General features: G+C 38.7%; 1 protein-coding gene and 1 pseudogene across 1 annotated transcript; both read left to right on the top strand.

Annotated features, from left to right (window-relative positions):
- The first annotated feature begins 771 nt into the window (after positions 1-771).
- LOC114475498 (steroid receptor RNA activator 1-like) lies at positions 772-9,078 on the top strand. Its single transcript, XM_028466359.1, has 6 exons — positions 772-906; positions 2,956-3,069; positions 4,473-4,559; positions 4,629-4,777; positions 5,945-6,053; positions 8,344-9,078. Exons 1-6 carry the CDS (start codon positions 882-884, stop codon positions 8,538-8,540), a joined length of 681 nt encoding a protein of 226 aa, XP_028322160.1. The 5' UTR covers positions 772-881; the 3' UTR covers positions 8,541-9,078.
- Positions 9,079-13,197: 4,119 nt separating this feature from the next.
- The window catches only part of LOC114475493 (calcium/calmodulin-dependent protein kinase type II subunit alpha-like), a 34,249-nt pseudogene continuing 31,840 nt past the window's right edge, over positions 13,198-15,606 (top strand).

Here is a 15,606-nt window from a genome sequence, read left to right as displayed (position 1 = left end):
AATGGAGTATGTACCCACTCTAAATCTGCAGTATCATTATAATGTAACACTTTTTCATAATTTTTCTAAAAGAAAAAACAATGACAATAGGATTCACCAAATGAGCACCAAAATAAATGAGATAAAAATAAAAAATGGGAGCAATGAACATTCATTTCTGTTCTTTCACTTGATTCGTTCCTTGTTAAATTAGTATCTTTAGGGACTGAGATTCCAACCAAAAATTAATCCGCCTCTCTTCAGTAAATCTGTATTTAAAACTGTATGTGAACTAAAACAGGTTGTCAAATTTTGGAAAAAAAAATGTGCGTCTTTCCCCTTCAGTTTAGCAGAGGCTTTCTATTGGTTTAACTTTGTACACCTCTCTGTACCACTGTGCTACTGTGTACTGTGCCACTGTGTCCACTGAAAAAATATATTTAACATCTTGCTAGTAGCAGCAGTCTCATTAGAGGGGTTATACCTATTAATGTATTGTCTCCATGTATTGTTAAACTATTTACAGGAATATACATTACAATATTATTCTCACTTAACATTAATAATTGCATTATTAGCAATCATAATAATAATAACGAAAACGGTAATAATAAGTAAACGATTAAAAAATGTAACGGATCAAAAGGATTGAATTTATCCCTTGTTTATTATTATTATTATTATTATTATTATTATTATTATTATTATTATTATTATTATTATTATTATAAATTAATGTATACTCGCGTAGCGCTTTAGCAACACTCCCTCCCAGAAAGTGGCAGTAATGCACGCTTTGTGTTGCTGAAAACCTCTGCCAATGAATACCACAGAAGAAGAGAAGTTAGCCATTAGCTTCTGTTAGCCCTGACCGGAAGAAATGCAGAAATCGTTATAATAACATGGAGGACATGTACATGAAACCCGGTGAGTGAGCAGACACTTTAGAGACTCTTTGAGGAGATCATTAATGTCAGTGACAATTAGCTTTAATGTATAAATAAAGAAGTTAATCATGCTAACAGTTAGCTCTGCTGATAGGAAGTGCCGTGTTTTTACAGAAGTGCCACGTTTGAGCTACTAGCTTTCACTTTATCTACATTTTTTTCCTTTTTTTAAAACACATTACAAACTACATGATCGAAAATGACAACAAAGTAAAGCAGCATGCGGTTTATACACTAAAGACCTCAACTACGTTTTCTTCCTAATAATCTTTATATTTTGCTTGAATATATTTCAGAAATGACAAAAAAAGAATATAATATCCTAATGTCATCATTAGGCTATACCACACAAAGACGGTTAAGTAAACAAAGAAAACAAAAGCATTGTAAACACTATGTTGTATATTCTATGTTTAAATAGGTAATGTTATGATTTATGTTATTTTGAACCATCCTATGTGTACTTTTTTACATTACTGTAATGGCTTAATGTGGATTTGGTTGATTTGAATATTTATTTGCCAGTTTTGCAGTTAACTAAAGGTAAAGGTGCTTTCTTTCTCTGCCTAGAAGTTAATATTATTAATAAACGCTGGTAAAAACAGACATAAAGAAGAAAGGTCACCTCAAGTAATCACTAAATCCTAGCCGATGAAACGGTTGGGATTCATTTTCTATTTATTTATTTTCTATTTATTTTTTTTTTCATAGCAGATCATTATACATATTAAAGCTGAGCAATGTATCGAGATTCAAGATGTATGAAGTTTTTTGGCAATCTAGAAAATCACAATACCGCCTATATCGATATATATTAGGGATGTAATGTTTAATCGTAAGGCAGTTAAAAATTGATTCATAGGTATCACGGTTCATATTGATGCTCTGAAAATTTAATCGCAGTACTTTTTTGTCCAGAAACATAGGCCGCAAAATATTTTTTGGGGGGAAAAAACTAGAAAATACTGTACTATTTTCCTTTAATTTTCATTGTCAAAAGAATCCCTTGATAAACTTTTCAAAACAATGCAATTTCACTAAAAATAAATCTTGAATGAACTAAATAAAGGAATAACAAAAATGAAGAAGCAGCCTATTAATTTAAATTCTGGTTCTATTGTAAACAATGCAAAACTGCATAATAGTTCTTTTCTTTTTAAAAGTGCAACTGAAAATGTATTTTGTGCCTTAACAATTGGACTTTAAAAAAAAAACCAGTCTGCACTATATTTACGTCAGATATTTGTTTGGACCAGCAGAGGGTGCTGGTAACCCAGTGTTAGGTTGGGATGCACCTATTCTGTGCAGTGAAGAAGAGATGCTATGCTAGCAGACAGAGCTAATAGAAAAACGTGACTTTTACAGATATTCACAAAATATTACAGATATTCTTTCGGTGCTAAAGGGGTAAGGAATCATTTATGAACATGTTTAAGAGTAGAAGGTGGCCTCAAAGAAAGTAGTAGCAGATTCCGCCCGCCGCCTTAGCATTTGGACAAGAGAAGGATAAATATATAGCACCCTCTGCTGTTTTAAAAAAGTACTGCGATTCAATTTTCAGAACATCGATATGAACCGTGATACCTCTGAATCGATTTTTAACTGCCTTAGGATTACTCGTTCCATCGCTAGTATCGGGAGTTGAGTGAATCGTTACATCCCTAATATATGTATATATATTATTTTTTTCTAGCTTATATTGTTTTAAAATACTTGTTTTTGGAGTTGTTGCTTTCACTACTTCTCAGAACATTATTAAAAGTACAGCTTGATGATCACTGAGTGCGACCTTCCCCTTTACATACACACTACAGAACTCACTCACACGTGCTGTCCCTTTTTATTTTTGTCTTCTCTTTTGTTGTATTTTATATTTAAAAATCAGTTTGAGACTAAAAACAAGCACACAAAGTGTTATGTCTAGGTTGTTCTACAGCTCATTGGTCAGGGGTCTGTTAGCATGGTAGCAATAAAACATTAGCCTTGTTCCTGCGATTATCAGTTCACCTGAGCTGTGTGTGTTGCCAAGGTAACCAGGAGCGAGGCTGGAACGATCCGCCTCAATTCTCCTACAACCTCCAAAATGCTCGAGGACAACAGAAGGGTCACCTGACCAGGAGAGCAGCTCCGCCCACCAGCTCAGGTAACACATCCACCACGACTGTGAATTTGAAGAGTGGTGTCAAACATGCAGTCCGCAGGCAAAATATGGCCTGTCAGCGGTACAAGTCTGGTCCCACTTTGAGAGTAAAACACACTGCATGTAATCTTTTAGTTCTGTTAGCTGTTCATTAAACATGAAAATGAAAAAAAACACTCATTATTTGATATTTGTTTCCAAAATGAAAAACGGAAAACGCCTTGTTTTTCAAATTCAAGCTCTTTTTCTTCGGTACAGAAAACGGAAAACAAACATCTTTATTTGTTTTCTCCATTACCGATTTGCCAAAGTACGTGACCAGATTTTCCAAAGTGCGTGAAGCATTACACATCCCGCGATATCTTTAGCTCTGCAACACTTAGGAGTCTCTAAATCCTCTGATATGTCCATCAGGAGGTTCTGTGCCCAGCACCAGCTAAAGCGAAAAGGACACGTTTTTGATGCACAGTTGGAAGCAGCGATCTTGTCATGCAGAACTGCCGTTAGCATAGCCATTAGCGTCGGATGACAGTACACTTCCGGGTCACGTACTTTGGCAAATCGGTAATGGAGAAAATGAATAACGGTGTTCATTTTCCATTTTCTGTACCAAAGCAAAAGAGCTTGAAGTTTTCCATTTTTTCATTTTGGTTTTGGAAACAAATGATGAGTGTTTTTTTTTTGAGTTTTTCATGTTTTTGTTACATAATGAAAAACGAATGAACGAATGATGCACAGATTATTTTGACATCTAATTATTTGTATTTATTTATTTTTTTAATGAATATTGATGTTTTATTATTATTATTATTATTATTATTATTATTATTATTATTATTATTATATTATTATTATTATATTATTATTATTACTAGGTCAATGTGCCTAGATTTGAGTTGTACAGCCCACATTAGATCAAATTGAAACACTAAATAAAACTTATAAGGACTAAAAAAATAACTAGAAACCACCAGTGTTAACTAAAAGTCGATTATATATTTTTAATGTGACAATAACTAGACTATAATTGGGGAAAAAAATTACATGTGAACATTGACTAAAACGTGGATGCATTTTAGTTAAAAGACTAGGACTAAAACTAAACAGAAAGGCTGTCAGATTGAACACAGGTAGTCACTCAGCACAAAGACTCCCATATTGTGTTGTTACCTGAATGTTAGCTTCAGGATATTGATCTTAATCATCCCCAGAATCTAATCACTTGTTCCTTATCACATTTCGGATATTTCTGAAATCCGTCCATTAGTTTTTGAGTTTGACTGTTCACAGAGAAATAAATATACACCTGCAAAAACAAAGAAATTATGAATAAAGTTATTGAAAGTAATGACTTTATCAATAAAGTTAATAATGGCTCACTTATGTTCTCTGTAATTGGTCTTTAGGTGTTGCAGCCCCACCAACAATCCCACTCAGCTCCAACCCTCTGGCCCCGCCCCCTTGTTCTTTAGCTCCACCCCCTCGTCTCCAAGGTAAGAAGCAAAACTGCTTCATGATGAAGTGTTGTCATGGCAACAACAGGTCTGATGGTTTCCTCACAGCTGGACCTCCAACAACCACAACACCTCCCGTGCAACCAGGAAGTCAGGAGGAGGAGGGGGGCGGTGACCAAACGCAGTGTGAGCCTGACGTGGAGGTTGTGCTGTCATCGCTGAACCGAGCACTTGCCACCTGCAGACAGTCAGTCAAGGTGAGCAGTAGAGGGCGCCAAAATCGGTATCACATGTTAGACCACCTGATCTTAGTCAGTATCACATGGTAGACCACCTGACCTTAGTCAGTATCACATGGTAGACCACCTAACCTTAGTCAGTATCACATGGTAGACCACCTGACCTTAGTCAGTATCACATGGTAGACCACCTAACCTTAGTCAGTATCACATGGTAGACCACCTGACCTTAGTCAGTATCACATGTTAGACCACCTGACCTTAGTCAGTATCACATGTTAGACCACCTGACCTTAGTCAGTATCACATGTTAGACCACCTGACCTTAGTCAGTATCACATGGTAGACCACCTAACCTTAGTCAGTATCACATGGTAGACCACCTGACCTTAGTCAGTATCACATGGTAGACCACCTAACCTTAGTCAGTATCACATGTTGGACCACCTGACCTTAGTCAGTATCACATGGTAGACCACCTAACCTTAGTCAGTATCACATGGTAGACCACCTGACCTTAGTCAGTATCACATGTTAGACCACCTGACCTTAGTCAGTATCACATGTTAGACCACCTGACCTTAGTCAGTATCACATGTTAGACCACCTGACCTTAGTCAGTATCACATGGTAGACCACCTAACCTTAGTCAGTATCACATGGTAGACCACCTGACCTTAGTCAGTATCACATGGTAGACCACCTAACCTTAGTCAGTATCACATGTTAGACCACCTGACCTTAGTCAGTATCACATGGTAGACCACCTGACCTTAGTCAGTATCACATGGTAGACCACCTAACCTTAGTCAGTATCACATGTTGGACCACCTGACCTTAGTCAGTATCACATGTTAGACCACCTGACCTTAGTCAGTATCACATGGTAGATCACCTGACCTTAGTCAGTATCACATGGTAGACCACCTGACCTTAGTCAGTATCACATGTTGGACCACCTGACCTTAGTCAGTATCACATGGTAGACCACCTAACCTTAGTCAGTATCACATGTTAGACCACCTGACCTTAGTCAGTATCACATGGTAGATCACCTGACCTTAGTCAGTATCACATGGTAGACCACCTGACCTTAGTCAGTATCACATGTTGGACCACCTGACCTTAGTCAGTATCACATGGTAGACCACCTAACCTTAGTCAGTATCACATGTTCTCGTGCAGGATCAGGTGTGCAATGACGTGGAGAAGAGGCTCCTCCTCCTGGACGACAGCTGGAGGGCAGGAAAACTCAGTTTACCTGTGCGAAGACGAATGGAGGCCCTGAGTCTGGGTAACCACTACCCGCTTTGTCTGTCAGCCACCTGTCTGTCAGCCACCTGTCTGTCACTCACCTGTCTGTCACTCACCTGTCTGTCACTCACCTGTCTGTCAGCCACCTGTCTGTCAGCCACCTGTCTGTCACCCACCTGTCTGTCACTCACCTGTCTGTCACTCACCTGTCTGTCAGCCACCTGTCTGTCAGCCACCTGTCTGTCAGCCACCTGTCTGTCATTCACCTGTCTGGCACCCACCTGTCTGTCACCTGTCTGTCTGTCACCCACCTGTCTGTCACCCACCTGTCTGTCAGCCACCTGTCTGTCTGTCACTTGTCTGTCACCCACCTGTCTGTCTGTCACCCACCTGTCTGTCACCCACCTGTCTGTCACTCACCTGTCTGTCACTCACCTGTCTGTCATTCACCTGTCTGTCACCTGTCTGTCTGTCACCCACCTGTCTGTCTGTCACCCACCTGTCTGTCACCCACCTGTCTGTCACCCACCTGTCTGTCAGCCACCTGTCTGTCACCCACCTGACTGTATATTTAAAAAAAATACAATGAAGAAAAATATTTTGAAAATGCAAAGCACCAAACACAGCTGCTCACTTCATCAGAGACTCACAATAAAAAGCACATGTAGCGGTGCCAGTCAGTCTCACACAGAGCGTTTCAGTGTTCATAGCTCACTTTGTTCTTCACGTAGGTTGTCTGATGCTAATGTACCTGATTGGTTGGTGTGAGCGTTTTTAGGGCTCTGATGATTATTAGAGGTTATAAATGAATAGAACCTGAGAATCTTTTTATTTTAATTCAAATTCATTGGTGTTATTTTATTTTAAAAGTAATTGTACATTTTGACAAACCTTTTATTTTATACAGATGCCTTTGTGGAAAAGAAATGAAGTTCAAATTGTAGTAGATTTAATTTCTTCCGTTTTTAAGTTTCTACATGAGATGTTTACTGTATGTAAGGGAACCGTACCAAGATTTATTACCAACAATAAACATGGGGGATGAAAGTAACTACCGTAGTAACTTTTACTTTAAGTAAATTAATTGAGCTACTTTTTACTTGTACTTGAGTATTTTATGTATGACTTACTTGTACTTAAGTGTAATTTCAATCAAGTACCAGTTCTTTGACTTAAGTAGGATATATCAGTGCTCTACATCTCTGTCGTTATGCTACTTGTCTGTATCTCACCTGGGTCATTCCATGTCATTTCAACAGTTTGGATCACTATACCAGGTTTGAAGCTACAAAGAAGCTAACATATGCTTCCATTACGAGAAGCTGTACCTCACAAAGTCAGAATTAGAAATAACACCCCAGAAAAAGAGTAAATGTAGAACATGAGACATTTGTTCATAATAAATATGTTTTCAAAAGTAAATGTATTTCTAATGCAATGGTTACTAATGAAAAACTAATAAACAATAAATGATAATGAGATACAGAGCCAAGCTACAGTGGCCTCATATAAAACTAAAGGATTTACAATTTGTGATGAAATAACCCAAAGTTAGGGTCCAAAACAAAAATGAAGTCGCATAAATAAAAATAGTTTTATATCCCAAGAAAGAGTAACATTTATACTATAAGTTAAAAGAGAGATCAGATTTTTTCTGACGTACATTCCCACATGCAGTTATCTTTCATATTTCCAGAGCGTGTCACCCAAGAACCAATGCATAATGTGACTAATCATCAGTGATGTGAACAGTCTATGTTCATAGCTCTATACTGATCACATTACAGGGATCTGAGGCATAGGCTAAGTTGTTTACTGAAGAACCAAACATGTTCCAGACCCAAATCCTCGACAAACTTTTTCTAATTTTGAGGAGTTGCATGTCCACCAGATATGATGTATAGCAGATATTTTTATATATTCTGAGAGAGTGGGTGGAGTTGTGTTGTTTTACCAAATTTCAGTTTCCTATGTGATGCAACTTTTGAGATCTTGGAAGCTGAAAATGGAAGAAAAAAATATAAGGATGTGCAAAAATCAACACAAACCTACCTCACTAAATTGTCCATATCTCCATAAGTATTCATTTGATCAAACTAAATATGTACAGTGTGTCTATTGAATAATCATGGAACAATTGGTAAAAAAGAGGTTTTTGAGACCTTAGTGCATGGGCCATTTGTTGAAATGTCATGGAATGACCATCCTGTTGTTATGCCACTTGTCTGTATCTCACCTGTCAGTGTCTGTTACCTGTCCCTCACACACCTCTATGTCTCTCAACCCTCTGGCCCTCATCTGTCTCCCTTTTTCACCTGTTTGTCTTCCAGAGTTACGAGCTGGTCACTGGGATTCTGCCAATGAGATCCATCGCTCGCTAATGGTTGATCACGTGACTGAGGTCAGCCAGTGGATGGTCGGAGTAAAACGACTAATTGCAGAGACCCGGAATCTGAATCCAGAACTCCTAGAACAGCTTCAGGACACGTCGGTAACGGACCAGGACTCTGACCTTCTCCAGGGCTAGAACTCCTGAGATCTCAGGAGGTCTTTGATTGCAGATCCTTCAGGAAAGAAGTTTGAGTTCTTTTAAAGTAATTCACTCCATCTGACAGACAGGAGGATGTGGTCTCTGAGACTTCTGTCTTTGTGAAGGTTAGACCTCATCCTTTAGCCTGAATCTGACAGCCTGACTTTCAACCACAGATATTCTGTTTTCAGAAGGTTTGAACTCCATTATCAACTTAATGACTCACTAACCTTTGACCTTGGCTCAGAGAAACGAGTAACTATTGAAGTTATCAGTCTGTTAAAGGTTATGGGTCTAAGAGTTTCTGGAATGTTACAAACCTTTAGAATTTGTTCCTGGACTCACCATGGGGAAGGTTTTTATGAAGGTTTAGAACATCAGAGCAGCTCCTGGTTTTAGTTGAAGATCCAGAAGCGTCTCTAATGTTCAGATTTTTATTCAGGTCCTCGTCAACCTGGCTCTGGTCCTGAGAACCTGACTATATTCGATTATTTTGTTGAATCCACGATTAAAAAGGTTTCAAGAGCAAAAAACAGTGCAAGTCTTCTCATATGTTCTCATCCTACTGTCAGATCAATATCTCTGGGTCTAAGGCAGTGGAAGTCCTATGGGCCGCGATCCTCAAACACACACCTTTAAACATACACACAGACAGGTGGAGAGAGACCACAACCAGACCCTAACCTGTGTCACGACAAATTTGCGGTTGACCTCATTTGGAGACATGATTTATTGCTCGTGTTGAATAATATTGTCCAGTCGAAGCATGATGATTTTATAAAAAAGGATTTATTATAAACTAAATGAAAAAGAGTACAAAAGAAGGTGTCCCATCCTGTTGGGAGTAAAGGCGGCCAGGTACTAAGCAGGATGGTTCAAAAGGTCTTGTGTCTGGCTCAGGATATACATGACTGACCAACAGTTTTCACAGTTTTAAGCTTCATACAGATATGAGAAAAAGTCCCAACCCTGAAAGAAAGGAAAGGAGGGGGTCAGATGCTCCCAACAGTGGAGGTGGAGGATAGGTTGGTGCCACTGTTATCTGTCCTTGATAGTGTGTGTGTGAGTATATCTGCATGTGAGTTTGTGTTTGGCCTTCAGCAGACACAGTGAGTTGCACTGTGGATACAATACGATCTGTACTGTTTAATCTAACATGACTCAGCTGTTCAAAAGTGCAAAGAGTAATGCAGTCATCATGTATTAAAACATGACAAACTGTACACATGAACACACATTTGACGATATGATGATGAATATAATAATTGCCATAACACCTGCCACAGTAACAATAGGTCGTTATCTTTTTGGTTGCACTTGATAAAGTCTTTAAAGTTGAATTTAATTAAGCAGGACTTTAGATTTTTCTGTAATAAATTTGATCTTCCTCTTTGGTAGATGTAATCTAACTTGGTGTTTTGTAAATATTAGATTTATATTAATGTTATTTTATAAACATATACTGTATGTAGCTCTACAGACAGCTAAGCTAACCAGTACAGTAACTGAACAAATTTCAGGTTTCTGTGATGATTCCTCTTAAAGCTAGAGGCTAAAATGTGAGTCCATTAAATCAGATTAAAAATGTCTTTTGATTAAAAATAACAGGTTATAGAATATGGCTTTAGGAGACTTTTTTGTGCGTCTTAGAGGATCCCATAAGTCTGTAAATGTTGGGATGTCTAGTGCAAATGTGCGCTGGGGCTGCTAATTTAAAAAGTTCAAGCGGGAGCTAGAGAGCCAATTTTGAAAAAAATAATTACAAAAATGTTGTGACATTTGAAGTTTTTGTACCCTTAACATACTGTACATGGCAGATTTCGTCACTTGCAAAAATTTCTAACTACTCCAATCCATCTTTTTTGGGGAATGGTGCTCAGCCACAGGAAGTGTGTCCTCATCGTCCTGACAAATGATCATCCACTTGTCCAGAGCATTTTTCAGCACATTTGGGAAGTATGTGTTGAAAACTGTAAACACAATGTATTTTATAGAATGAAAAAAGTGCTTTTCCATCACCACCAGGGGGCAGTAAGACTTGTCGCGTGAATTGTCATGTTATTGCATGCGGAACGCGTTTTCCCTTCTCCTCATGACTTTGGGTTTTCATTAAATGAGTTATTCAAAAAATTCTAGTTTAAAATTGATGAAACTTTAGCACCCCCTGTAGGCCTGACATTGCGGTAAAAACGCACCGTTTTGCAGATGATTTGTCTCCAACTTGTCAAGAATAAAATTGAATATGAAAATTATGACGCTCTAGGAGGAGTTCGCTTTTAAAGATGATGTGGTTTGGCCAAACATTGAGAAAAAGTGCCAAATTGGGTTAGCTAAATTTGAAACTGCAGACTTCCTGTTCAATTTAGGTTATGGGTGTAAATTACATTTTTGCTAGTCACGGTCCACTGCATATACTTACTGAATGCCATTAAGCTAGTTCAAACCACTGAAAAGTTACAAACTCTAGGTGGCGCTAATGAGTCTATAAATTGCATAAAAAAACAACACGTTAAATTAAACTATGGTCGACTAGCGCCTTGCATGGCAGTCCTGTACCACTGGTGTGTGAATGTGAGAGTGAATGGGTGAATGAGCTGATGTGTAAAGCACTTTGAGACTTCTTCAGTGTGGTGATAAAGCGCTATATAAAATCAAGTCCATTTTTATAAATCAAGTCCATTTACTTTGTACTTAGGTAGATTGGGGATAGCGTCGTGACATACCTTAGAAAAATACAGATCTGTTACACTTGGAGGAGCACGTCTACTCCCTCTCTTCACTCTCGTCTTCATAGTGTAGAGCATTGAGATGTTTTTCCCCTGATGTTCTCTCACAAAATTCCAACCAAATTTGGTTGGTACGACCTGGTACCCATTCATGTAAAATCAAACCGTACCATGTTTAGGTACTTAAACGCATCCTTGTGACTCATAGGGAGTGAAAAAAGTAGATTTTTTTTTCATGTAAGACATGAGCACAACTTTGCAATGACATTAGTAGCTGTAGGTTCAGCAAGTTTATGACTCTGCTTTTCAAAATATGATGCAGATTATGCTCGCTGCAATATTTGCGACGCAAAGTGCAACATCAGCGGTGTGAGAACTTCTAATCTGAGGAAGATTATGGGAGTATGGGATTTCTAGGGCCCATGCCAATATTGGGCCTTAGCGATTCAATGTATCACTGATGACCGATATCTGAAATTGATATACAAACGCAAATTCTTATAATACTCAAAATGTGATTTAAGACAAAGAAGCAAAAATTGCAAAATTAAAACAAGGAAGTCAAATCAGTAACACTGTCAACATAATACTGTAAAGCCACAGATAAATAAGGAAAGGCAAACTTATGCAAATAGAATGCAATGTAAAACAATACTTAAAAATAAAGTTGTTCAAATCTCAAACAGTAGACCTGGATGAATTAAAATGTTCACGCAACAACCAAAGTAACACATTAGTTACTGTACATATTATAGCCTGACCAAACAATTGACCGATGTTAGTTAAACGGTGATAGCTAAAATCAGCCATTCCGATTGTTCGGTCTGCCTCTAGTTTTAATTTGCACATTATTAAGAAAAGACACTGCGTAGTTGTAATTAAAGATTTTCATGTTTGTATTTCAATTGTATTCTCATAAATTATGACTTCATTCTCATATAATTACAACTTTATTCTCGAAACAGTACGACTTTAATCTCGTAGTGCCCAGATTTTTGATTTTTCTTCGTATGTGGCCCTAATACGCCATCGTATGAAACAACTGCGATGGTACAATACAAACAGTTGATTATTGTTTTGATATATATGTATCTATAAGTAAATAATGTTTAGATTTTATTATTTAGCAGTTATTACCACACAAACACAAATAAATGTACCCAAAATTAGTAGTTGAGTACTGATAGCGATTCCTGGGTATTGGTATAAATGTGAAAGGGTACCCATAGGGATATATATATATATATATATATATATATATATATATATATATATATATATTCTTAGACCAGTGAGTTAGAAAACACTCACCCACCTACAATTAAGTAATCTGCCAAATTCTTTCAAACTGACCACACATTGCTGGCTGTTAGTGTTTCACAGCTTCATGGGAAATGGTTTGTGGAGGAAAAAGTATGACTTTGTTCAGAAAAAGTTTTGAAGTGAAAATAAAAGTGAACTGAGTATAAAGTAATTCAGTAAAAGACACATTTTGAAGTATTTTAATTTGTTACCACACACCACTGCTACTGTGAGTAGTACTTGTGTAATACTGTGCATAGATTTGTGTAGTATTATCTTCAGTTTTGTGTGTACAGTGTGTAGGACTATGTGTGGTGTTATGTAATACTGTGTTTAATGCTGTGTTTAGTACTGTAGTTCAGTCTGTGTACACCACTGTGTATTTTGTAATGTTTAATGAATAATGTGTTGTATAATGTAGTATTGTCTAGTACTGTATGAGGTACTGTGTAGTGTTGTTGTATATTGTATAGTACTGTGTGTGTAGTGTGTGGTACTGTGTGAAGGAGTTTTCGGTGTGTGTTTCTGAGCTTAGATGGAGGATGCAGTTACCATGGCGACGCCGCCTCTGTTCTCTCCTTGTGTGTGGGGCTCTGAGTCAGGCTATGATAGGCTGGGGTAGTAAGTGGGCGGGGCTTCTGCTGGGTCTCTCAGATGAGGACAGAGAGACGAACAGACCCTGCTCGTCTTCCTCGCTGCTCCCGCCGCCCGTCAGACGCCACCGAGAAGCTCCGAACCTTCATCATCATCATTGTCGTCTTTGGAGGAAGACTCCTGGGAGCCCTTTGACCCCTGGGTCACCATGGCAACGGTCATCTGCACCCGCTTCACTGAAGAATATCAGTTGTATGAAGAGCTGGGCAAGTGAGTCTTCATCATCCTCTCCATCTGTGTTTGTGTGTGTTTTTGTACCGAACAAACTTAATCCATCAGTGAGATGTTTGTGACACACACACACACACACACACACACACTAAATAAGTGACATAAACCTGTTTTGGTTGATGCTGTGGATTCTTTTCAGCGGCTCAAGAATCAAAGTCAGAGATGGACGAGTGTATCACTTCAGTGACCCTGTCCCACTCACCGCCCACACACACACACACACACACACTGATAACGTCTCTTACATAATGGGCTGGTGGGTGGCAGATTGCTGCTCTCGGAAGAAGAAATACGGGCTGTAAAATCCATAATCCTATTGGTATCCATCCCTTGTTTCAGATAAAACAAGACAAGCTCAGACTGGATAAGATGTGAAAAAATCAGACACGACAAATCAATATAGTATTTATTATTGAAGAAAAGTCACTCTTTGATCTCTCACTGAACATCCCACAATGCATCTGGTCTATCTTTTTTACAGCTGAGGGTTCAGGTCCATAATGTTGGTTCAGGGTTCGTTGGACTCTGACCTGTTGGTTGTGGGGGTCTGGGGCTGATTGGTTCCTCCTGTGTTTCCCAGGGGAGCCTTTTCAGTGGTGCGACGCTGCGTGAAGGTCCTGTCGGGTCAGGAGTTCGCCGCCAAGATCATCAACACCAAGAAGCTGTCAGCGAGAGGTGAGGATCTAAGGGAGGACTTCAGAGTACATCAATGTGCCTCTGTGGGGGAAGTCACATGAGATTGTCCCCAAGAAATCTTAGCCACGCCCCTTCATGACAGATGGCAGAAATTCTTACAGAAATGGATTTTTCCACTCTGAATACACACTGGGTTATAGCTGCACTGATCAGTTAAGGTTTTTCAATCAGTTTTTACACGAATGAACCAATCCTCGCTGCTCCTCGAAGAAGGCGTGGCCTCTGACATCCATCATTCATTAAAAGAAGTCGAACAATCCCTTTAAAGAAACCTGATTTGAATCTACACTCAGAGGAAAAGGCTTCAGAACCAAACTCTCGAGTCATTAAACATCATTGTTGCGTCAGTTCTCCCAGTTTAACCACTGAGCAGTTGACATTTTTCATTTAACAATGGGTTTAAAACTATGCTAATGCTCTAAGGAAATGAAAATGAACAGCGTTGCTGTCATCAGTAAGTCAATGGGTCCATGAGTCACTGTCATAGAGTGTGTTAGTGAGTCAGTGTGGTAATAAATCACTGAGTCTCTGTCAGTCAGTGAGTAAGAGATAATCAATCAAGCAAGAAAACTCCAGACACTTACTGTGTGAGTGTGAGAAAAAGTGGTAAAAAGGGTTCAAAGTGCCAATATTGGAACAATTAATTTAATCTGGCAAATAATGGGCATGACAAAAAAAAATACGCATGAAATATGGTGAAAAGAGGAGGAAAAGTAGTGGAAAGGGTTTATACGTGCTGAAATTGTCTTGAAAGTGGAAAAAATTGCAGAAAAAGCATTGAAATTTGATAGAGTAGTGGATCAAACGGGCATTAAAGGGAGCAAAAATATGGCAAGAAAAAGTGATTAGGTTAAAATACAGCAAGTTTGGTGTAGTTGCAGAAAAAAGGTAAAAATAAGCAAAAATGGGCTCAAACTTTTGAGTTTCTTGAAGGCATCTGACGACCCCCTCCCAGTGTCTTGCGACCCCAAATGGGGTCCTGACCTCAAGGTTGAAAACCCCTGTCATAGAGGACATTTCTTTGTGTTTTTTATATTAAAATATTTCTTTTGTCCTGTTGATGTAACCATGAGCACACATTTAATCCTTTTGTGTGTGTGTGTGTGTGTGTGTGTGTGTGTGTGTGTGTGTGTGTGTGTGTGTGTGTGTGTGTGTGTGTGTGTGTGTGTGTGTGTGTGTGTGTGTGTGTGTGTGTGTGTGTGTGTGTGTGTGTGTGTGTGCGTGCGTGCGTGCGTGTGTGACAGAGGAAAACTGACACCATAATCAATGCCTCAGAAACTTATATCTATTTGATTAAATCAATACGTTGATTATTCTGCCAAACGATGTCAGAGACTCACTATTGTATTTAGTCAGAGTCATTAGTCATTGTCAGTGAATCAGTATCCGTTTTTGAGTCAGTGAGTCAGTGAGTCAGTGGTCTCCGTTACAGACCAGCCCCCTGGTCATTTAGC

Source organism: Gouania willdenowi, chromosome 14 (assembly GCF_900634775.1).
Source record: "Gouania willdenowi chromosome 14, fGouWil2.1, whole genome shotgun sequence".
In the NCBI taxonomy this organism is placed as follows: domain Eukaryota; kingdom Metazoa; phylum Chordata; class Actinopteri; order Blenniiformes; family Gobiesocidae; genus Gouania; species Gouania willdenowi.
Note: the sequence above shows the minus strand (reverse complement) of the source record. Positions and strands in the feature narration are given on the sequence as shown.